General features: G+C 44.1%; 1 protein-coding gene across 4 annotated transcripts in view; it reads left to right on the top strand.

The window, feature by feature from the left end:
• ZBTB40 (zinc finger and BTB domain containing 40) overlaps positions 1 to 20,104 on the top strand; it is an 81,716-nt gene that overhangs the window by 21,583 nt on the left and 40,029 nt on the right. For 3 of the 4 annotated variants that reach the window (XM_081307305.1, XM_081307302.1, XM_081307303.1), the window contains 2 exons: positions 16,879 to 17,883; positions 18,304 to 18,437. In XM_081307305.1, coding sequence (XP_081163431.1) covers positions 17,205 to 17,883; positions 18,304 to 18,437 — 813 coding nt within the window. In that variant the 5' untranslated portion in view covers positions 16,879 to 17,204. Of the gene's footprint in view, positions 1 to 5,003; positions 5,087 to 16,878; positions 17,884 to 18,303; positions 18,438 to 20,104 lie in introns of those variants that run through there. The other variant, XM_081307304.1, reaches the window with a different exon arrangement.

Below are 20,104 nucleotides of genomic sequence, written 5' to 3'. Positions count from 1 at the left end.
CCATCTCATTCCACCCTCATTTCTGCCCCTGTTACCCCTTCCTCTCCTCCCTCCCCTCTGTCCTATCTAGAGTTCATCTAATCTTCCCATGCTCCCCCTCCCAACCCCACTATGAATCAGCGTCCTTATATCAGAGAAAACATTTGGCATTTGTTTTTTTGGGATTGGCTAACTTCATGTAGCATTATATTCTCCAACTCCATCCATTTACCTGCAAATGCCATGATTTTATTCCCTTTTATTGCTGAGTAATGCTCCATTGTGTATGTATATGCCACATTTTCTTTATCCATTCATCTACTGAAGGTTAGTTCCACAGTTTAGCTGTTGTGAATTGTACTGTAATAAACATTGATGTGGCTGTGTCCCTGTAGTATGCTTTTTTTAAGTCCTTTGGGAATAGACCGAGGAGTGGGATAGATAGCTGGGTCAAAAGGTGGTTCCATTCCCAGTTTTCCATGGAATCTCCATACTGCTTTCCAGATTGGCTGCACCATTTTTTTCCTGTGCCAATTGGCTGTCACTCTTCATTCCTTCCTCCCCGCCGCCTCTGGCAACCGTTCACTCACCCACTTTCTGTCTCTATGCACGTGCCTGTTCTGGTCCTTTCATGCAAATAGAATCACATGATGTTTTGCTTCTGGCTCCTTTCACTTAGCAGAATGTCCCAGGATTCCTCTGTCTCAGCACTTACTTCTTCCTGTGGATGAATGTTATTCCACTGTGTGGGTATACATTTTGTCTGTTCATCAGTTGATGGACATTTAGATTGTTTTCACTTTTGGGCTATTTTAATGCCCAGTGAGCACTAGTGGACGAAGTTTTGTGTGGGTGCGGGTTGTCATTTCTCTTGGGTGAGTGCCTGGGCGTGGACTTGCTGGTCCTATCACATCACAGTGTTGAATGTCCTGAGGAACCACCTGGCTGTTTTCCTTAGTGGCCGCATCATTTCACACTTGCACAAGCAATTCTGTGAGGCTTCTAATTTCTCCACATCCTCGGCAACACTCGTTTTTTTGTTTTTATTTGTTTATTAATTATAGCTGTCCTAATGGATGTGAAGTGATATGTCATTATGGCTTTGGTCTGCATCTTACAAATGACTAACAATGTTGAACTTCTTTCCATGCGCTCATTGGCTGTTTTGTCTGTCTTTGGACGTGTCTATTCAGAGCCTTTGCTCATTTTAAAATTAGCTTATTTGTCCTTTTGTTGAACTGTAAGGCTATATTCTGGTATACATGTATATATTCTGGATACTAGACCCTTATCAGATATATGATCAGAAAATATTTATTTCCATTTTTTGAGTTATCTTTTTACTTTGATACATAGGAGTTTTAAAATTTGATGAGATCAATTTATGTTTTCTTTGGTTACTTGTCCTTTAGGTCATAGAGCCCTTTCTTTCCTCCTTTTTTTGTGTGTGTGTTTTATTATGGATTGAACTAAAGCAAGGCCTTATGTGTGATAGGCAAGTAAAAGTAATCACTGTACCATCGAGCCACGTCCCCAGCTAAGAGCCTGCATTTTAATGGCTCCATAATATTCCATAAGTATGGCTGTATAACACTGACTTTAAAATCTCATTTATTTTAACCTTGTAGGTTTTTAGCCATCAATGCTACTGCTCTGAATACAGTGTCCATCAGTATTTCGCTGTATCTCTGTTTCTGGGTTTGAGTCCTTGCAATGGGTCTAAAGGATATAAACGTTAAACAGTTTTTTGTTTGTTTGTTTAACTCTCATGGATTTCTTATTTTTAAATTTATATGTAATTATACAGTTAATACGTAAACTCATTCTGGTAAAATATTCCAGTGTTGGAAATAAAATGTCCCCGTTCCCCGCCAGCCCCACATTTTCATGCCTGTCTTTGAGCCCTTTTCTAGCTCTCCACAAGCAGGTAACTTCCAGGTGATTTTCCAGTTGATGCTTCCTTGGCACCGCGTGAGGGCCTGTCTCATTCACCTCTCCTGCGTTGTTGATGCAAGTGGTGTTTTTGTAATAACACTTATTGAGCATTTACTATTGACAGTCACTTTGCTAAAGCATTTCAGGTACATTGTCTCAATTCATCTCACATCAAAACTGTAAAGTTTGAAGTTCACAGTGATCAAAGTGATTTACCCAAGTTAGTCTGCCAGAGCAAGAGTCCATGATCCAAGACCACTGCTGCCCAGTAAATATTGTCATTGAAATACTTTTCCAAAGTTGGTCATGGTGGTACACGCCTGTGATCATCCTGCAACTGGGGAGGCTGAGGAAGGAAGATTGCAAATTTGAGGCCAGCTTTGGGATACCCTGTCTCAAAAAGTACTGGTGTAGCTTGGTAGTAGAGTGCTTGTCTAGCATGTTTGAGGCCCTAGGTTCAATCCCCAGTACCAGAAAAAGAAAAAAAAAAAACAAACAGAAAACTTGTACTACTTGAATATCTTGAATATTCACTTAAGATTTTTTGTTATTGTTCAGCCACAAACCTGACTTATAATTCTAATGACAGTGGGTTGAGAAAGTTGCAATCACATATTCCCTGAGACACTTTGGGGCAGTTTTATAGCTTGAAGATAGTTATTTTCCTATAGAAAGATTCAAAGAAAAAATGGTAAATCTGCTGTAAATATGCCTAAAACTCTGCCCGTCTGTGAGATACATGAAAGCCCTCCCCACCCAGGACCCGTGGTCTGAAGTTAGGTGTTTGGGATTTTGGTTCAAGTATTGGCTGAAGATCCAGATCCTGGTTCTGGCCATGTTATTGCTTAGATCCATGATTTGGACAGGTGACTTAATTTCTATCAGTTTGTTCATCTGGAAATGAATGATAGGGATGAATTAAACAGTCTAAGGATAATTCCAGTTGCATAATTTCTCTGATGAGGAGTCATTTCATGTGTGGTGGGTAGTGATAAATACCATGCCCCCCGCCCCCAAGTTTTAATCTGTCAAGGAGCGGCCTGGAGGCAGTAGACTAGGACGGGACTCAAGTGCATTTGGCGATGACTGGAAGCCAGGAGCTGCTGAGGTGAGTCAGGCACATCCTTGGGCTTAGGCTTCTTAAGGAGGAGGCGCTCTGCGTGGCTGTAGGCAGGTGTCCCCAGGTGTCAGAGCACTAAGAGAAAGCCTGCGGGCAGAGGCAGGAGAGGTGCTCCTTGCAGTCTGAGAGAGACCGGAAGACGAGCTTGTGCCCAGTGGCATTGGGTACCTGCTAAAGGTTATCTCCCAGCAGGGCACAGCAGCACAGCTGCATCACAGGGGACGGCCACCGGAGAGTCCAGGCACTCCACGATGGAAGGAACGGGCCCAGTGCTGGCAACACACACGGCCCCTCAAGCTCTGCCCGCCCGTTTCCCTGACGCCGAAGCCAGCACCCCGGCCTTCACTGCGTGTTGGCTGTGTGCATTAACTCCCTTTGTTTTCTTGGATTTCTGACAGCTTTCTGGTGATGTTGATGTTGCCACTTGAGATTTTTCAGATGACTGCAGTGAATAGGCACAGTTCACATTATGAATTAATGAATTGGTTCCGATATGTAATTCTTTTTGAGTTTAAATAGAATTGTCCAATTAACTGTGAGGCTGTGACAGGATAGGGCTTCTGTGTCTGCGGGTTGACAACCTTTTGGTAGACCCAGTTCAAGCTGGCCTGGGAAGTCTTGGCAGCCAGCCAGCTGGCCTGTGCCACAGTGCTGTTTCCCAGCGACAGCTGCCCTGCCACGACAGCTGCCCTGCCACGACAGAAACCAGGAGAAGCAGCAGGTGCCTCAGTGCAGGTGCTCCCGCCCCACCCTCCAGCACGCGGCGAGCCCAGAAGGTCTGTCAGCCAGAGAGGCCAAGCTAGTAGTTAAGAGCAGGGAGCAGCAGACCTGCATTGAACTCTGCTTAAACTGCTGGCTCTGTGGTCTTGGGCAAGCTGCCTAACCTTGCTGTGCATTAGCTTCCTTAGATCTGTGATGTAGGATAGCATGCCAGCTCCCTGGCAGGGCTGCAAGGGGAATTAGATGGGAAAGTGTGTGGGAGGAGCTCAGCACAGCCCCAGCAGTTGAGGACCTTGCCAAAAGCATTCAAAAGATTCAGGGATGTGGAAAAAGGCAGGACAGGTGGCCTGGGCAAAAAAAAAAAAAAAGATGTTTTAATTGGTTCTCATACATCCCTTTGATGAGGGAGGGATTCCCACCATAGGTCTGGGGGGATGACCAAATGCAGGACACCAGATGCACTCAACAGCTGTTTGTTAGTCACCCGTACTCAGCCTGGAGGAAGAGGGAGCCACACACAGGTGAGGCCACATGGGTTGCACTTAGGAGCAGAGCCAACAGGCAGAGGCTGTGGGAGGCGCCTTTGTAGAGTCCAGGGGCAGGTGCCCTGGTTCCTGCCAGAGGATGTGATTGGCTTGTTTGACTAATTTGGGGGCTGGCCGGGAACTGGAGCCCACTGCTGGGGGATAAGCAGGAGTTGGACCTGGTCCTTTTGATAGGAAGATTGTTTGGCTCTGGAGCTGGGAGGGGAGCGGGGAACGGTACTGTGGTGAGGTCATTGAGGCCGTGCGTAACATTGGACTTTCATTTTTGATGTAACGTCACAAAAGAGAATATGTCCTCAAAAGCTGTCCAATACAGCCTTCAGGGGACCTGGGGAGGAGGCTGTGGAAGACAAGTTGTCTGAAACTGTGGGGAAGACAGGTGGCATAGTGGCTAGAAAGGAAATGTCACAGTAGGTCATCTGTAGGTCGTGGGCCACGCTCTTCGTACTCTATTCAGTTCCACACACATTTACTGATTGACTGTACATGCTAGGCCTTTCAAAGGTTTATCAGGTCTGGTGAACATGCCACTTTAGGTCAGGAACAGCTTTACTTGGGGCAGGCGCCTCTGGGTTTAGTTATGTTGGCAGCAGCCAGGGAAGCTGGCTGCCTGGAACTACCAGGTTGCTGGAATGCTTCAGAGGCATTTGGGTTGGTACCAGGGGGCTACAGAGGTATTTGCCTAAAGCCTGGCTACAGGATCCTCCATATTTTGTAAATTATTTCCAGAGCTACTCCAGAGTTTGTTTTTCTGGCTAGGGCCAAGGGCAGGTGCAAAGGAAGAGATGTGAGTGTAACTTGAGACTTTTATTTTTTTCTCTTTTCCTTCTTAAAGGCTAAAGTATTGTTTAAAACATATTTGGTAATAATTAGATGTACAAAACTGCTTTGAGAATAGGCAATGTCATAGTACTTGGCTACTCAGGGATGGTTCCTTGGCATTGGTGTCACCTGGAACTTATTAGAAGCTCAGAATCTCAGGCCCCATCCCAAAACTTCTGGATCAGAATCTTTTCTTTGACAAGATCTCAGAGTGACTCTTAGGTTCTTTAAAGTTTGAGGAGCTGATTTGATTGATAAAAGGGCAGAAGTCTTCACAGTTCCTCTACTGATTTGCTGTGCTCTCAGGCTTGTTACTTCTCTACTATTGGGACCTTATTTATAAATGGGTTTAATAATTTTCCTGGATTGTTAGTATTAAAGCAGGTAAAGGGATAGATAGGGTTGTGGCTCAGTGGGAGAGCGCTTGCCTAGCATTCACGAGGCACTGGGTTCAATCCTCAGCACCACATAAATGTAAAATAAAGATTTTTTTAAAAATAAAGCAGGTAAAAAGTGCTAGAAACAGGAAGGTACTTAACTATCAGTAGCTGTTAGTGGTTCTTAGATAAATATCCTAGTATAATTTGGTAGAGCAGGGTATTACGAGGACTGACTCCAACATGAGATATGAATAGATAATTAAGAAAAATATGGTCTCCTGAGCCAATGATTGTCTCACTGATCAGTTCTCCTGGGGGTGAGACTCTTCAGTGCTCCTATTAAGTGTGGGTAGCCATACTTCTCAGTGGCTGCTGAGCTCTTGGGAGGGAGCAGGATCTGCAGAAGTGGTAGGTAGTTAAGTCTTGACATCCAGTGAGGCTTCCTCATGTTAGAGGGGAATGGAAACTTGGACTAAAGTACAGATTCTGCCCTTTACTGGCTCACTGGCCTTTGACAAGGCATTTAACACCTTTGAGCCTTCGTCCTCATCTGTAAAATGAGGATAAATGGAATTGGAGCTAGCTGTAACTCCCAGAACATAAGCAAGGTATTACTATCTCAGCATCATCCCTACTTGGTTTGTAGGACAGAGGCCACTAGACGGCCTCCCAAAGCCCCAAAGGTCCATGCTCTGCCTGATTCTACCCTGTTAGGGCTGCCCACACTGCAGTTCCTCAGAGCTGAACTAGCTGCCTAGATTTCCCAGTGACCAGAATGTACCTTAGGGAAGCATATAAACCATTCAGTTGTTGGTCCACATTTCAGAGATTGGAACTGAAGTAGACTGGCTTTGGGGATGGAATGGTTATTTTAGCGATGGTAACATTAGAGACCATGATGGTTATATGCAGGAAGAGACAGCCACGAACCTAGGAGTGTCAGTTACAGAAATCGGCATTCTTTACACTGTACATTACTGCCCATCAGGCAGTCAGTGTTAGGAAACGGAACCAAATGACAGCTGCTTTTGAACTTGAGAAATCTGGGCCTGCTAAAAGCTACAGTCACCCTTTTCTAACCTCACCAATCCTCCTTGCATTCTCAGAAATAATTGCTAGGGATTCTCTTTTAACTTAGCTGATTCCTTAGATATCTAACATTTTAAATCATCTTTTTGTGTGAGCAAATCCCCCATTTCTTGTCTCTGAATGTGTGATCTTTGCTCTAATTATGTGGAGAGTGCCTGTTATGTCACCTGACTCCGGTTGTTTGTGAGATACTAAATAGCCACAGGGTTCAAGCCTACTTGGATCAGAGAGCAGCTCAGCCCCCCAGGACCTCAGTTTCCTCCCTCAGAAAGGAAGGAGATGGGACTAAGGTCATTTGGTCATATGACAAGAGTGCATGATAAATGAGTAATGAACTCCTGCTCAGTGAAAGCAACAAAAAGGGCTCTCCAAGGTCTCCCCATCTCTGGCTGGAGCAGAGCCTAGGCGTCAAGATAGAAGGCATGATTTTACTCAGGAGGTGGGATTATCAGAGCAACAGTAAAGAAGTACTTAAAGCAGGTGAGGTCTCATCAAGCCAGATGAAAAGAGAGATGGCACAGACCACGAGGGATCAGTGTGCCCAAAGGAGAGGGCAGAATTGTTAGGGGAACTGAATTGAGGGGCCTTGATCGAGAGTTTGAATGGCTTTTCTCTCTTGGATATAGAAATACAGAAATCCAGGCAGAGGTGCGCCCAGGTTTTGCTCTGTGCACCTCCGGCTGGTTATTGGTAGTGTGTATAGGTTGCCTGCTCTTCCTTCCTATGCTAGTCCCTTGCCCGGATTTGTCCAGGCCGCCTGTCACTGGAAGGCTGCATCTTACTTGTGCTGTTCCTGTTTTAGAAGCTCCTCCCTGAGAAAGCAGGTGCAAGTTCCTCAGCTCCTGCCTTGTGCCCCACTCCCCCTCCGTGGGTGTTCTCGGAGACCTCCTCTGGCCAGCCCAGAGTCCATAAATAGCAATGGCAGCCAGTTCTTGGGTGTCTTTCCAATGCCAGGTGCAGGGCCATGGGCCTGTGCGCAGACATCATTTCTGGCTTGCATGCCCAGTGTGCCTCTCCTGGCCCTGGGTAGCCTCCCTTCCCTCTGGTTTACCTTTCACCCTCCCCTGTCGAGATGGAGTTTGTCGTTACTAGTTCCTTCCTTTCCAGCTCCTTGCCACTCATTGGGGCTCCTTCTGTTTTATCCTTTTTCCCCTTTTCCTTCTTCTGTCTCTCATGGATCAAGTCCTTTTAAAAGTTCTCTTTTTAATCATATCAGTGTTTATTCCACTCTCTGCAGACACAGATCTTGCTTTGTGCCCCACCGTGCCTGGCTGTCTGAGGCGACGGTGGGCAGCTGGTCCAGAAGTGGTTTCTGCTGGCCGGAGGCTGTTGCTGGCTGACGACTGGCGGGAAATCGAGTCCAGTAAATTGGGAAACCGCAGGCCCAGTTCCCTGAGGCATGGAAGAGTCCCATGCCCTCCAACAGTGGCAGCGGGGGCCTGTGCTTGGCGCCTTGCTGGGGGATTTGCCAGCCGCTGTGGATCTGAGGACAGGCGCCTGTCTTGAACTCAGCAGTGTGCATGGAGACGGTGCGTCTTGGTGTTGTTTCTTCCCTGTTCAGTTATAGGGGTTCTGTGTGCCCTACAAACTGAATTAGCTCCCACTTGCTTCCCTGGTTTTTCTTCTGTGTTGTTTCTTGTACCTTAGAGAACCCCCCAAACTTTCAAATCCTTTTTGGAAGTAGACAGAATAAAAATTTAAATAAATAAATATTGTGTGGTCCTTTCGGAATGCTGGCCTACTTTTCTACTTTGTGTTGAATTCCCATTTGTGTTTTCGGGTCATTATACCGCTCTCGGTTCAGCCAATTACGTCTCTTCTAAGTATCTTCATGCTGTATTAGTCTGGTCCTTTCTTGAGGCTTTAATATTGTTCCTTTGAGGAGCAGCCATCTTCTTGTGCTCTTTTGTTGCTTAAACGTTCTTCCCATGGGACCTCTGGTGACAGTTTTCCCAAGTAAGTACTTAGTAATAACTTGGGTGGCCTCTGTATGTCAGTGCCCAGGACTTGGAGGGTCCAGTGCTCCGTGTTCTCCCATAGTCTTACTCTGAGAAGCTCGCTGCAGCTGCACCACATCAGGGTCTGCCTCACCTCCACTTAACTTCCTTGCAAAGAGAGGCGGAAACACAGTAAACTATGTTAGAGGCTTCTACGTTTTACTTGTGAGGTCAGCAGCATATAGTTGTCCTCTCCAGTATATTTTAAAATCACTAGTTACCCTTCCGTGATTACTTTTTTTTGGTAGTAGGGTTTGAACCCAGGGATGTTTTTTGTGACTGAGCCACATTCCTGACACTTTTTTTATTTTTCACTTTGAGACAGGGTCTTGCTAAGTTGCTGAGGCTGAACTCAAACTTGCAGTCCTCCTGCCTCAGCCTCCAGAGTTGCTGACATTACAGGCGAGTGCCATTACTACCACAGCCACTGTCCCATATTTCCTTATGGACCTACGTGAGAATTTTTCTAAGATACATATACAGGAGGATGCTTCCTGTACATGTACAATATGTATCACTAAATATCACCAGATTGCTTTTCCAAAACAGCTGTATCAATTTAGGTACTCACTAGTGATATGTTGGATTCAAATCTAGAGTCTGTCACATGTCACCATTTGACCTTGGAGAAATTATTCCATCTCTCTGGGCCTTAGTCTTCCCTTTGGTAAAAGGGAATAGTAACTATCTGCCTCATCAGATTTTAAGAGGATGAAACGAATTGTGTAATATGTGAGTTACGTACACTCATGTGAAGTGTATGAGTACAGTAGGAGTCAATTAAATGCCAGCTGTTATTACTGTTAAATAAATACTTGTTAGCTAATGTGTCTAGTTTTTTTCCCCTTGATTTCAGTTTTTTTTCCTAAGATTTATAAGAATTCTTATCTATTCTCGATGTTAATTCCTTGATGCCTTTAAATTTTACAAATATTATCTCCCGTTTCTGCCATGCTCTGTCATTTGTCCCACTCATGCCCTAGATAATTAGCACTTTTTGTCCCTTTTTCCCTGGGCCAGTGAGAAGAGATTTTTTTAGCCTGAATATCAGGAGGAATAGGCATCTGAGGCTCCGGGCTTTAAGCAAGGGTCTCAGTTCTAACTCCCCACCTTCACCTGCTTGAAGCCCTTTTTCCCAGTCCCCGTGTGCGCATTGATGTGTCCTCCTCCAAGCCCAGGGCCTGCACGGAGTTTGAAACCCCCATGAGCTTATCATGGTCTCAACTCCCACTTACTGTTCCAGCTTTGATTTTGATGTCTCTTTGATTTCAGGTGCCTGGAGATTTCCCTTTTCTTTTTCTTTTCTTTTTTTTTTTTTTTTTTAACTTTACTATGTATTTTAAAAGCATTTTTGTTATGTTTTATCCAGTGTTTCTGTGTGAGAAAAGACCCATTTACATCAGCTCAGTGTGCCATTTTGCCAAAAGTCTATTCTTTAATTAGTGTTTCTGTCGTCCTCAGTAAGTGTTCAGCTTTCAGTGCTGCCAGCTTAATTCATTGAGTAGCCCCTGACCATGCTTGAATGATTTGGGCCTTGACTTTCTCCTTTCTTCTTTTATTTATCCGCACCATCTTGTTAGCATCTGTGTCCTGGTAAGGTGCATAATTTGGTTTGATATTTTTTAACCTTGCCCAGTTGCTTATTCTGCTAAAGTTATTCTCTTATTTTCCCTTTTAATTTAGTTGTTAATAAGAATATTAAATAGCTTCCACCAGAAAGCCCTTTAGTTAATGCTCAAATTTCTGCCTCTTCATCTTGGTGGATTTTCTTATTTATTAAGCTGATGAGAGATATGGATACTCTGCCCAGAAAAATGACTACAAAGCAACCTTTTAAGTTTTAGTTTGTCCTGAAAATATAATTCTAGTCACTTATTTCTTAGTAATAAGAATGTTGGGGCTGGGGATGTGGCTCAAGCGGTAGCGTGCTCGCCTGGCATGCGTGCAGCCCGGGTTCGATCCTCAGCACCACATACAAACAAAGATATTGTGTCTGCTGAAAACTGAAAAAAAAAATATCAAAAAAATTCTCTCTCTTTAAAAAAAAAAAAGAATGTTTAAAAATATTTACCATGTATCCAGGTGAGTCTTTTGATTTGTTATAATCCATAAAGCCTATAGTTTGTCTTATTGGAAAAAAATCACATTACCTTGATATAATTTGTTTATATCAATGTCTGTTTAGTAGCTTAATTCCTGTTCTGATTTTTTCCTCAGTTATTAAAATAAGTCAATTAAAAATTGTAGATATTCATCCTTTTTTTCTGAAGACAGCTCCTAAGAATTGTTTAATTCTTATGGGATTTTTTCCCTGTTTATCTATTTTAAAAACATACATTTTTGTAATGCAGCTATGAAGACAGAATGTACCTAAACAACAGGGCTGGATGTTGTCAGAGGTCCTCTTTGAACCAGCCAAAGGTAATCATGTGAAGTAATGAATCCGCAGTGTTGGCTACCATGGTGGAGATGCAGTCTGCGGGGGCTAGAACTGAAAAAACCTGTATACCTTACAGGAAACTTGGTTTTTTAATTGATAAGCTTTATTTATTTAGAGTAGTTTTTTTAAAGTACACAACAAAATATAACAAAGTTCCCATGCACTCCCCCTTCTCCATATGCCCAGTGAGGACGAGACCACCCCCCTCCACCACCCCCCCCATCCCAGCCGCCGTGGTGCATCTCTTACCCTTGACAACTTCTGTTGATGCGTGTTTATCATCTAAAGCTCATGGTTTACATTAGGGCTCACGCTTGGTGTTGTCCATCTGTGAATTTTGACAAATATATAATAACATGTATCTGCCATTGTAGATTCATAAAGAATAAGTTCACTAGTAAAAATCCTCTGTGCTTTGCTGATTCATCTGTCCCTCCCCACCGGCCTCTGACCATCATCTCTTTCTGTCTGCATAGTTTTAGTTAGAATCACAAAATAGTAACCTTTTCAAGTTGGTTTCTTTCACTTAATATTCATCTAAGCCTTGTCTGTTTTCCCTGTGGCTTGCTAGCTTTTTTCTCTTTGGCATTGAGTACCTTGTAGGCACCAAAGCTTGTCTATTCATCCACCTGCTTCTTGGTTCCTCCCAGCTTTGGGCAACTATTAATAAAATTACCATAAACATGTGCATGCAGGTTTGTGTGGATGTAAGTCTTCAACTACAAGGTGAGTGCCAGATCACGTATCACGACGTAATAAAAGTTTGTCTAATTTTGTGAGAAGTTGCCAAACAATCTTGGGAAGTAACTTCCATTTTCTATTCCCATCAGCAATAAATGAGAGTTCCTATTGCTCCACAGCCTTGTGGGCACTTGGTGTTGCCAGTGGTTTAACTCTGTTCATTCTAATAAGTGTATAAAGTTATCTTGTTCTAATTTGCAATTTCCTGATGACATGCAAAGTTGAACATCTTTTCCATGCTCACTTGCCATCTGTGTATCTTTTTGGTAAAGTATCTTTTCATGTCTTTTGCCCATTTTTAAATCTGGTTAGTTTTGTTGTTGTTGTTGAGCTTTAAGGATTCTTTGTATATTTTGGTTAATGTCCTTTATTGGATGCATCTTTTGCAAGTATTTTCTCCCACTCTGTGGTTTTCTTATATTGACATTACCTTTTACAGAGCAGAAGTTTTCAATTTTAGTGAAGTTCAACTTATCATTTCCTTTCGTCTTTGGTGCTGTATCTAGAAAGTTATTTTCATACCCAAAGTCAACAGGTTTTCTCCTCTTATTTTCTTTCTTTTTTTTTAAACATTTAATTTATTTAATTATTTATTTAGTTTTCGGCAGACACAACATCTTTGTTTGTATGTGGTGTTGAGGATCGAACCCGGGCCACACGCATGCCAGGCAAGCATGCTACCACTTGAGCCACATCCCCAGCCCTCTCCTCTTATTTTCTAGGATTTCATAGTTGTGCATTTTACGTTTTGGTCTCTGATCCTTTTTTTTTTTTTTTTTTGGTAGGGGGATTGAACCAGGGGGCACTAACCACTGAACCACAGACCCAGCCCTTTTTAAATATTTTATTTAGCAACAGGATCTCACTGAATTGCTTAGGGCCTTGCTAAGTTGCTGAAGCTGGCTTTGAACTTGTGATTCTCTTGCCTCAGCCTCCCGAGTTGCTGGGATTACAGATGTGTGCCACCACACCTGGCTCTGATCCATTTTGAATTGATTTTCATGATGGGTCTGAGGTTTGTGGCAAGGCTCAGCACCCTTGTTGGAGGACAGCTTCCCTGTACTGTCTTTGCTCCCTTGTCAACCTTCAGTGGACTGACTGCATTTATACAGGTCTTTTCCTGCCTTTCTATTCTGTTATACTGATATACTTTTTTTTGTCTACTTGATGAGTACCACATGGTTCTTATTATAGCTTTCTACTAAGTCTTTTTTAAAATTCGTTGTTTTAGATACACAAATTGTGTGGATGTAAGTCTTCAACTACAAGACTTAGTATTACAAGATACAGTAGGGTGTATTTTGATATATTATACATTCATGGGGTGCAACCCATTCTAAGTTTGATCCCATTCTTGTGGTTGAACTTGATGTGGAGTTACACTGCTCATGTTTGTACTGAGTCTTGAAGTCAGCATCATTCCTTAGCTATGGTCTTCTTCAATATCAAGTTGGCTATTTTGGGTCTTTTGCCTCTTACAAACTTTACAATCAGTTTGTTGATATGCATGAAATAATTTGCTGGGTCTTTGGGATTGCATGTAATATGTAATTGAAGTTGGGAAGAACTGATACCTTGAAAATACTGGGTCATTCTATCAGAGAAAATGAAATATCTCTGCATTTATTTAGTTCTTCTATGATACCTTTCATTAGACTTGAGTAGTTTTTCTCATATAGGTCCTGTACAAATAGGGCTTGTATAAATTTTGTTAGATTGAGGTTTTTTTTTTTTAATTTCAAATTCTACTTTCATTGCTGATATGTGGGAAAAATCAATTGATTTTCATATATTAACTTTAATTCTGCAACTTTGCTGCAATGATTAATTCCAAGAAAGTTTTTTTGGTCAGTTATCTCAGATTTTCTGCATGAACAATGTCTGCTGCAAACAAAAAGAGTCTTGTGTCTTCCTTCCCGATCTGTATGCCTTCCACCTTTCCTTAGGTTGCCTTAACTTGGACTTGCAGTACAGTGTTGAATAGCAGAGGTAAGAAGAGGGACATCCTTGTCACACTATTCCTGATTTTGCCAGAAAAGCATCAAGTTTCTGATCATTAAATGTGATGTTGGTTGTGGGCTTTTTGTGTTTTGATAGATGCCAAGGAAGTTCCTATATCTGGTTTGCTGAACATTTTTTTTTTTTTTTAAATCATGAATGGGTATTGGATTTCAGCAAATGCCTTTTCTGCACTTTTTGATGTGTGTTTTTTCTTTAGTCTGTTGATGTGTTGAAATACATTAACTCATTATTTCCCATCATCCTATAGATAGGATGCCTATAAAACTGAGCAATTTTACACAAGCCCTATAAAACTTTACCACTTTTTTCTAGGTGTCCTACATGCTGGACAGTGGGACGTGGTGATGAAGTGATGTCAGGATGCTGACCAGCCTTTCCTACCTAGGATAGTCCCACTTGGTCGTGGGGTGTGACTCTCTATATGTTGCTGGATTCCGCTTCCTGACATTTTGTTGAGCACATTTCCTCTATGTTCATGAAAGATGTTGGTCTATTCCTTCTTTTCTTGTGATGTCTTTGTTGATTTTAATATTAGAGTAATGATGGCCTCAAAGAATGTGATCTCTCGGCCTCCTGTGATTCTTCATTTATGGTTCAGGTTTTCTGAACGTGGCACTGGCTCCCAGAGAGGCATTTGCTGTGGGTTTCAGTTTGTTAAATTGTGATTCTGTTTCTGCCTGTCACCAATTTAGGGAGACAGTGCTCTCTCTTTTCTGATGAATCTAAGAAGGATTGTTAATTTTTTAGCTTTTCAGATGTTATTTGGACAGAGGGTGACGTCTAAGCTCTTCGCATGCAAAATAGAAGTCAGAGAACTTGGATATACATTTATTTCTACTTTTGTCAGCTTCAGATATCAGAAAATACAGAAATCGTGGTGGGGTGGAGAGGGCATCAGTTCTAACAGGCAGCTAATGTGAGACTTTGTTTTTTTCCAAAATGTCTCTCGACTCTGACTCTAGTTTTTCTTTGTTATACAAGTGAGATTATACAATTTTGTCATTGCTATGGGATCCTCAACCCAAAACTCTACCAGATAGGTGTCCCCTCCTACCTCTTAGCTTGTATCACCTGGACCATCTCATCATCTACCCACGCACCAAACCAGGAACCTGAGAAGCTGTTTCTCTCCTATCTTCATATCCATTCAGCTCCCAAATCACAACATTTACACTTTCTAAATACTGTGGGGTTCTTTCCTCCTCTCTCTTGTTACACTTCTCTTGGTCAAAGCTGAATGGATTTTCCTCTGATGTCCTGTGATAATGAAGCCTGCCTTCGCATTAGTCCTCTCAGATTCTATAGAAACACCATGTAGGTGATGTGTGTTTAAAATGCAGCTCTGACCATGTGACTTTCCTGCATACATCCTTTCAATGGCTTCTCATTGCCTTTAGGAGAAAACCCAGGCTCCTAAGCATGGCCTTCATGTCCCTCTGAGCCCAGAACCCCTGCTGCTTCTCCAGATCCATCTCTTGCCTCTCTGTGTCCCCCGCTTCCTATTTTAGTATCACTGACCTCTGTGATCTCGTGTCCTAGCCCTCCCGCCATGACAGAGTGCTGGCCTATCTGTGCCCATCAGCTTCCTTGCCCAGTGCCTCTTCCTCCGCCCTTTTCACCCCATCAGTTTCTGTGCCTCGTTTAGGAGGCAGGTCAGCTGGCCGCTCCTCCTCAGCTCAGCTCTGCTCCCTGGGTCCCCCTCCGCCCCCATCGGGGCTTCTCCATGCAGGTCACTGTTATTGTAGTTCCTGCCAGCTCCCAGTCCACCCTACCAGCTGACCAGAGTGCCTGTGCTAGACAGAGGTGGAGGGAGCTTCCCTAATGGGACTTGCGTTCTAGTCAGGATGCTGCAGAGCCCGAAGGTGATGGTGCCGGGATCAAAACAAAGCAGAGGAAGGAGGTTGTCAGCACTGAGGCTGGAAGGAGGCCTTACGAAAATAAAGTCTGAGTATTCCTTACCAGAATCTCTCCAGACAGGAAATTTGGTTTTGGATTTTTAGGAAATGTTTTCGTGAACATAGTGAAAGGATCTTGAGGATAGGACCCAAGTCTGAACATGAAGTTTCTCTCCGTTCCATATAAACATCATGCAGACAGCATGAAGGTAAATTCACACAGTATTTTTAGTGCACCTGAGTGTTGACTCAACTTGTCCCATGAGGTCGGATGTGGAGTTTTCCACTTGGGATGTCCTATTGGCTCCCCAGAAGGTGCTGATTTTGGAGCATTTGGATTTGGGATTTTTGGATTGGGATGCTCAACCTGTCTGAGCAGGTGTCTGAGCAGAGACCTGGTGGAAGTGAGTCAGTTGGCCAGGCACAGGACTGAGGAAGTCTGTGGCCAGAGTGTGCTGTGTGCTCCAGAGTCAGCTGAGCCCGTGGGGCAAGGTCAGGGAGAGGACAAGAAAATGGGTGGGGTGCCAGCGGCAGCCATATCTTGAAAGACTGGAAGCCACTTGTGGCTTCTTTGCAAAGAAGTGACCAGCTCTGATTATGTGCTAAATAGGTCACTGTGGTGGTTGGGGAGAAGAGAGGGCGAGGTAGGGGCAGTCTAGGGAGGGCAGGGGCATGGGGCCAGTTAGGAATGATGGCACTAGTCCAGACAAGTGGTGGTGGTGGTGTGGGCTGCCCAGAGGGAGCCATGCGGGGGACGAGGAGTGAGTGGACCGGGCTTGTATTTGAAGAGCCAGCAGCAGCAGTAAAGGATTGGATCTAGGGCATGAGGAAAATGAGCCAAGGATGACCCCCAGGATTTCCATCTGAACCACGAGGACAGGATTACTGTGAGGTGGGGAAGATGGCAGGAGGGCTTTGGGGAGTAGAGTTTCAGAAACTTGTCAGCTTCCTGTTGGAGCTGCCCAGTGGGTAGTTGCAGGTGCACATCTGAAGTTGGGAGGGGAGCCTGCGAGGGAGGCCTGAGTGGCAGAAGTGATGAAGAGGTTCCAGCAAAGGCAACAGGTGACCCAGCAGGGGGCCAAGGGAACCCGTGGGAAATATATTAGAGCAAGTGGCAGGCAGCAGTGCAGAAGGCTTGAACACACCAAGGACATTGTGTTTGATGTCTCTGTCCATGTATTTGTCTCTTCCAGTTGGCCACCTGCTCTTTGGGGACAAGAACGGCGTCCAGTAGTAGTGAGAGCCTGAAGTCCGAGGCAGGCCCGGCCCTTTCATGGCTGTTTCCTTAGGCTGCTGCGGCCACGCACAGCCCCTCTCCTGTCGCTGAGCACGTGGCGATCGCCGAGGTCTCTGTTAGTTGGGCCACCTGGCCAGCTGCCCCTCTCCGCAGAGCAGCATTTGTTGAGTGAACTGCCTCCTTGTTGAGTGTGTCACTCGAGGCCCTTCCTGGGTATTTGTGGTTGTCTCCAGGCTGTCCTCGTGAGTGGACTGGAAGGAGAGAGGAGGGGACTCCTGGGCGATGGAGCTCCCCAACTACAGCCGCCAGCTGCTACGGCAGCTCTACACGCTGTGCAAGGAGCAGCAGTTCTGCGACTGCACCATCTCCATCGGCACCGTCTACTTCAGGGCCCACAAGCTCGTTCTGGCTGCAGCCAGCCTCCTGTTCAAAACCCTGCTAGACAACACAGACACCATCTCCATCGACGCCTCTGTGGTGAGCCCCGAGGAGTTTGCCCTCTTGCTAGAAATGATGTACACTGGCAAGCTCCCTGTGGGCAAGCACAACTTCTCCAAGATCATCTCTTTGGCCGACAGCCTGCAGATGTTTGATGTGTCTGTTAGTTGTAAGAATCTTCTGACCAGCCTGGTCAGCTGCTCTGTCCAGGGGCAGGTGGTGAAGGATGGCTCTGTGCCGTCCTCAGAGGCAAGTCGGAAGGAGTCAGAGAAGCCCCATGGAGAGGTCCTTTCCTCTGAGGGTGTTGGAGAGCACCCCCCTTCTTCCCTGGAGGTTCCTGCCACACCGGGGGCCCCTGTAAAGGCTGAGACCCAGGAATCCATCTGTATAATGACACAGGAGATGAGCATGGATCCTCCTGTTGCCCAGGAGGTTCAGGGCGACCCGGAAGCCCCAGCTGCAGGTTGCGTTCCCTCCCCTGACGGAGCCTTCAGTGAGACAAAGGAAGCAGACACAGCACCAGGTAACACTCAGCTAATCTTGTTCACTTAAATGTCTATCTAATGGGAGTCAGCACTTCTATTGTCAATTACTATATTTGATGATTTTTATTAATTTTATCATTTTGTTATTAATTTACCAAGCTCACCATTGGGTAGGAAACTGAAACTCGGTGTAATAACTCACTGGGCATTAAAAGTTCCTCATTGTTGAAAATCTGGAATTGAGCAGTATCGAAATAATAGTGTTCCACCTCTTCCAGTCATCTGTCGTTTAACCAGGCTGAGGACAGTGGGCAGGAGGCTGTGAGAAATGCCTGTGTCTGTGGCTCAGCCCTGAGGGGCTGTTGTCCTCTGTGACCTGAAGGTTCTTAGACAACTGAAGCCTCCTTTTAGTCATTCCAAATAACAAATCACTGTTTTTTATTTTGTTCTACATCCAGAGCGTGAGAGGAAACACTGGCAGCTGAATTTTCTTCTAGAAAATGAAAACGTCTTCTCAGATGCACTCTTGGTTTCCCAGGACATTTTAAAAAAATTAGAAGAATGTTCAGAAATTGAAGGCCCCCAGAAGGAGGTAGGTGCCTCTGAGCGTCCTGTGTTTGCTGATTTAGGTCGTCAGGACTCCGTGCTGCCTTCCCCTCATGGGGCAGAAATATGAAAAGGCAAAATATGCAGGGTTTCAAATTTCTCAACCTTCAATTTTTTTGACATTTATTTTACAAAGAGCAGTTTTGTAAAAGTACGGAGCGAGATTTGAAAATGCAGTTACGTTTGATGATCAGGGAAATCCCAGCTTCTTACTGGTTTCGATCCAGGATTCTTCACTGATCACACTGTTCCTTCCTGAGAATGCTGTATCCTGAGGGTAAAGTGGGGCAGAGGGTGGTCTTGGATAACCCCAAATCAGAGACGGAAGCATTAAAAGCAAAACAACAGATTTTCAAACTTATACGAGAAGGATGGACTATCTACCACACCAGGATAAGCTTGGTACAGGTTTAATCTTGTTTTATCCTCACAAAAGTCATGGAGGGGTTGGGGATGTGGCTCGAGTGGTAGAGCGCTCGCCTGGCATGGGTGAGGCACTGGGTTCAATCCTCAGCACCACATAACAATAAAATAAAGATATTGTGTCCACCTTAAAAAAAACAAAACAAAACAAAAAACTAAAAAGTAAATATTTTTTTTAAAAAAGTCATGGAAATGGGTACTATTTTTATTTATTTATTTATTTTAGTCCTGTTTTATGGATGAAAAAACTATCTCAAAGAGGAGGCAAAACTTGACAAAGGCACAGAGCTTGTAAGATTCCAAGCCAGAATTCAAACCTAGTTATTTGACTTTTTTGTGATGCCAGGGGTAGTACCCAGGGTCCTCCCACTACTAGGCAAGCCCTCTACCCTGAGCCTGCTTTCGGACTTTAAACTTATCCTCCTACACACCACACCGAGTTATGATACGTTTATGTAAATGTATCAAGCAAATGATATAATATGTATCATGTGCCAATGATACATATATATAAAAATATTTAGGATTTGCCCTAAAAGAAATTGCCAAATGTCTATCTTGCTGCTTCTTGGCTGATCTTTATTCTCTATAGTAATACAGTTAAGACACATCCTCACCTGTATGCTCCCAACACCTGACTCCACAGGTACTTAGAACTCTTCTTGTTTCCCTCTCTGCCAGCTCTGCATGTCGGTGCTGAGAGGCTTCACAGAGTAGGATGGTGGCCTCCCAGCAGGCCTACCCATCTGATTGATGGGGTGGTGTGGGATGTGCGCCCATGTGGCTGTAGGCAATTCAGTATCTGCTAGATACTATTAATCCAATCAATAAATGCCTTCCAGTAAGTATTTAAATGTTCTCCTGATTCATTGCAGGTTACTTTTGGGGGGGGGAAAAATGCAAGGTCTGGTATTGATTTTAACCATATCAATTAACAGCTGGCCATAGGTATAAATTATTTTAGCTCTTGGGAGATAAGCTGTTTACAAGGCTGGACCAACCCTGGTGACTCTCTTTGGGGATTCAAGACATAAATCCTTGGTACTCTTTATATACTGACTATGCCGAAAGGACATTATGGTTTTTTTTTATTTTTGCACTTGTATGTTCTCTGAACTGTTCAATCCATCGTTGTTGTTAGTTTGCTACTTGATAGCTTCTAGACAGACCTCTTCATTTTCTCTCTTCCGGCTTCCTTAAGCAGGCTTGCCTTGGCTATAGAGGAGCAAC

The sequence above is a fragment of the Spermophilus citellus genome (genome assembly GCF_964194105.1).
Source record: "Spermophilus citellus genome assembly, chromosome: 9".
NCBI lineage: Eukaryota > Metazoa > Chordata > Mammalia > Rodentia > Sciuridae > Spermophilus > Spermophilus citellus.
The sequence above is the reverse complement of the archived record's forward strand: the minus strand, read 5'-3'. Positions and strand labels throughout refer to the sequence as shown.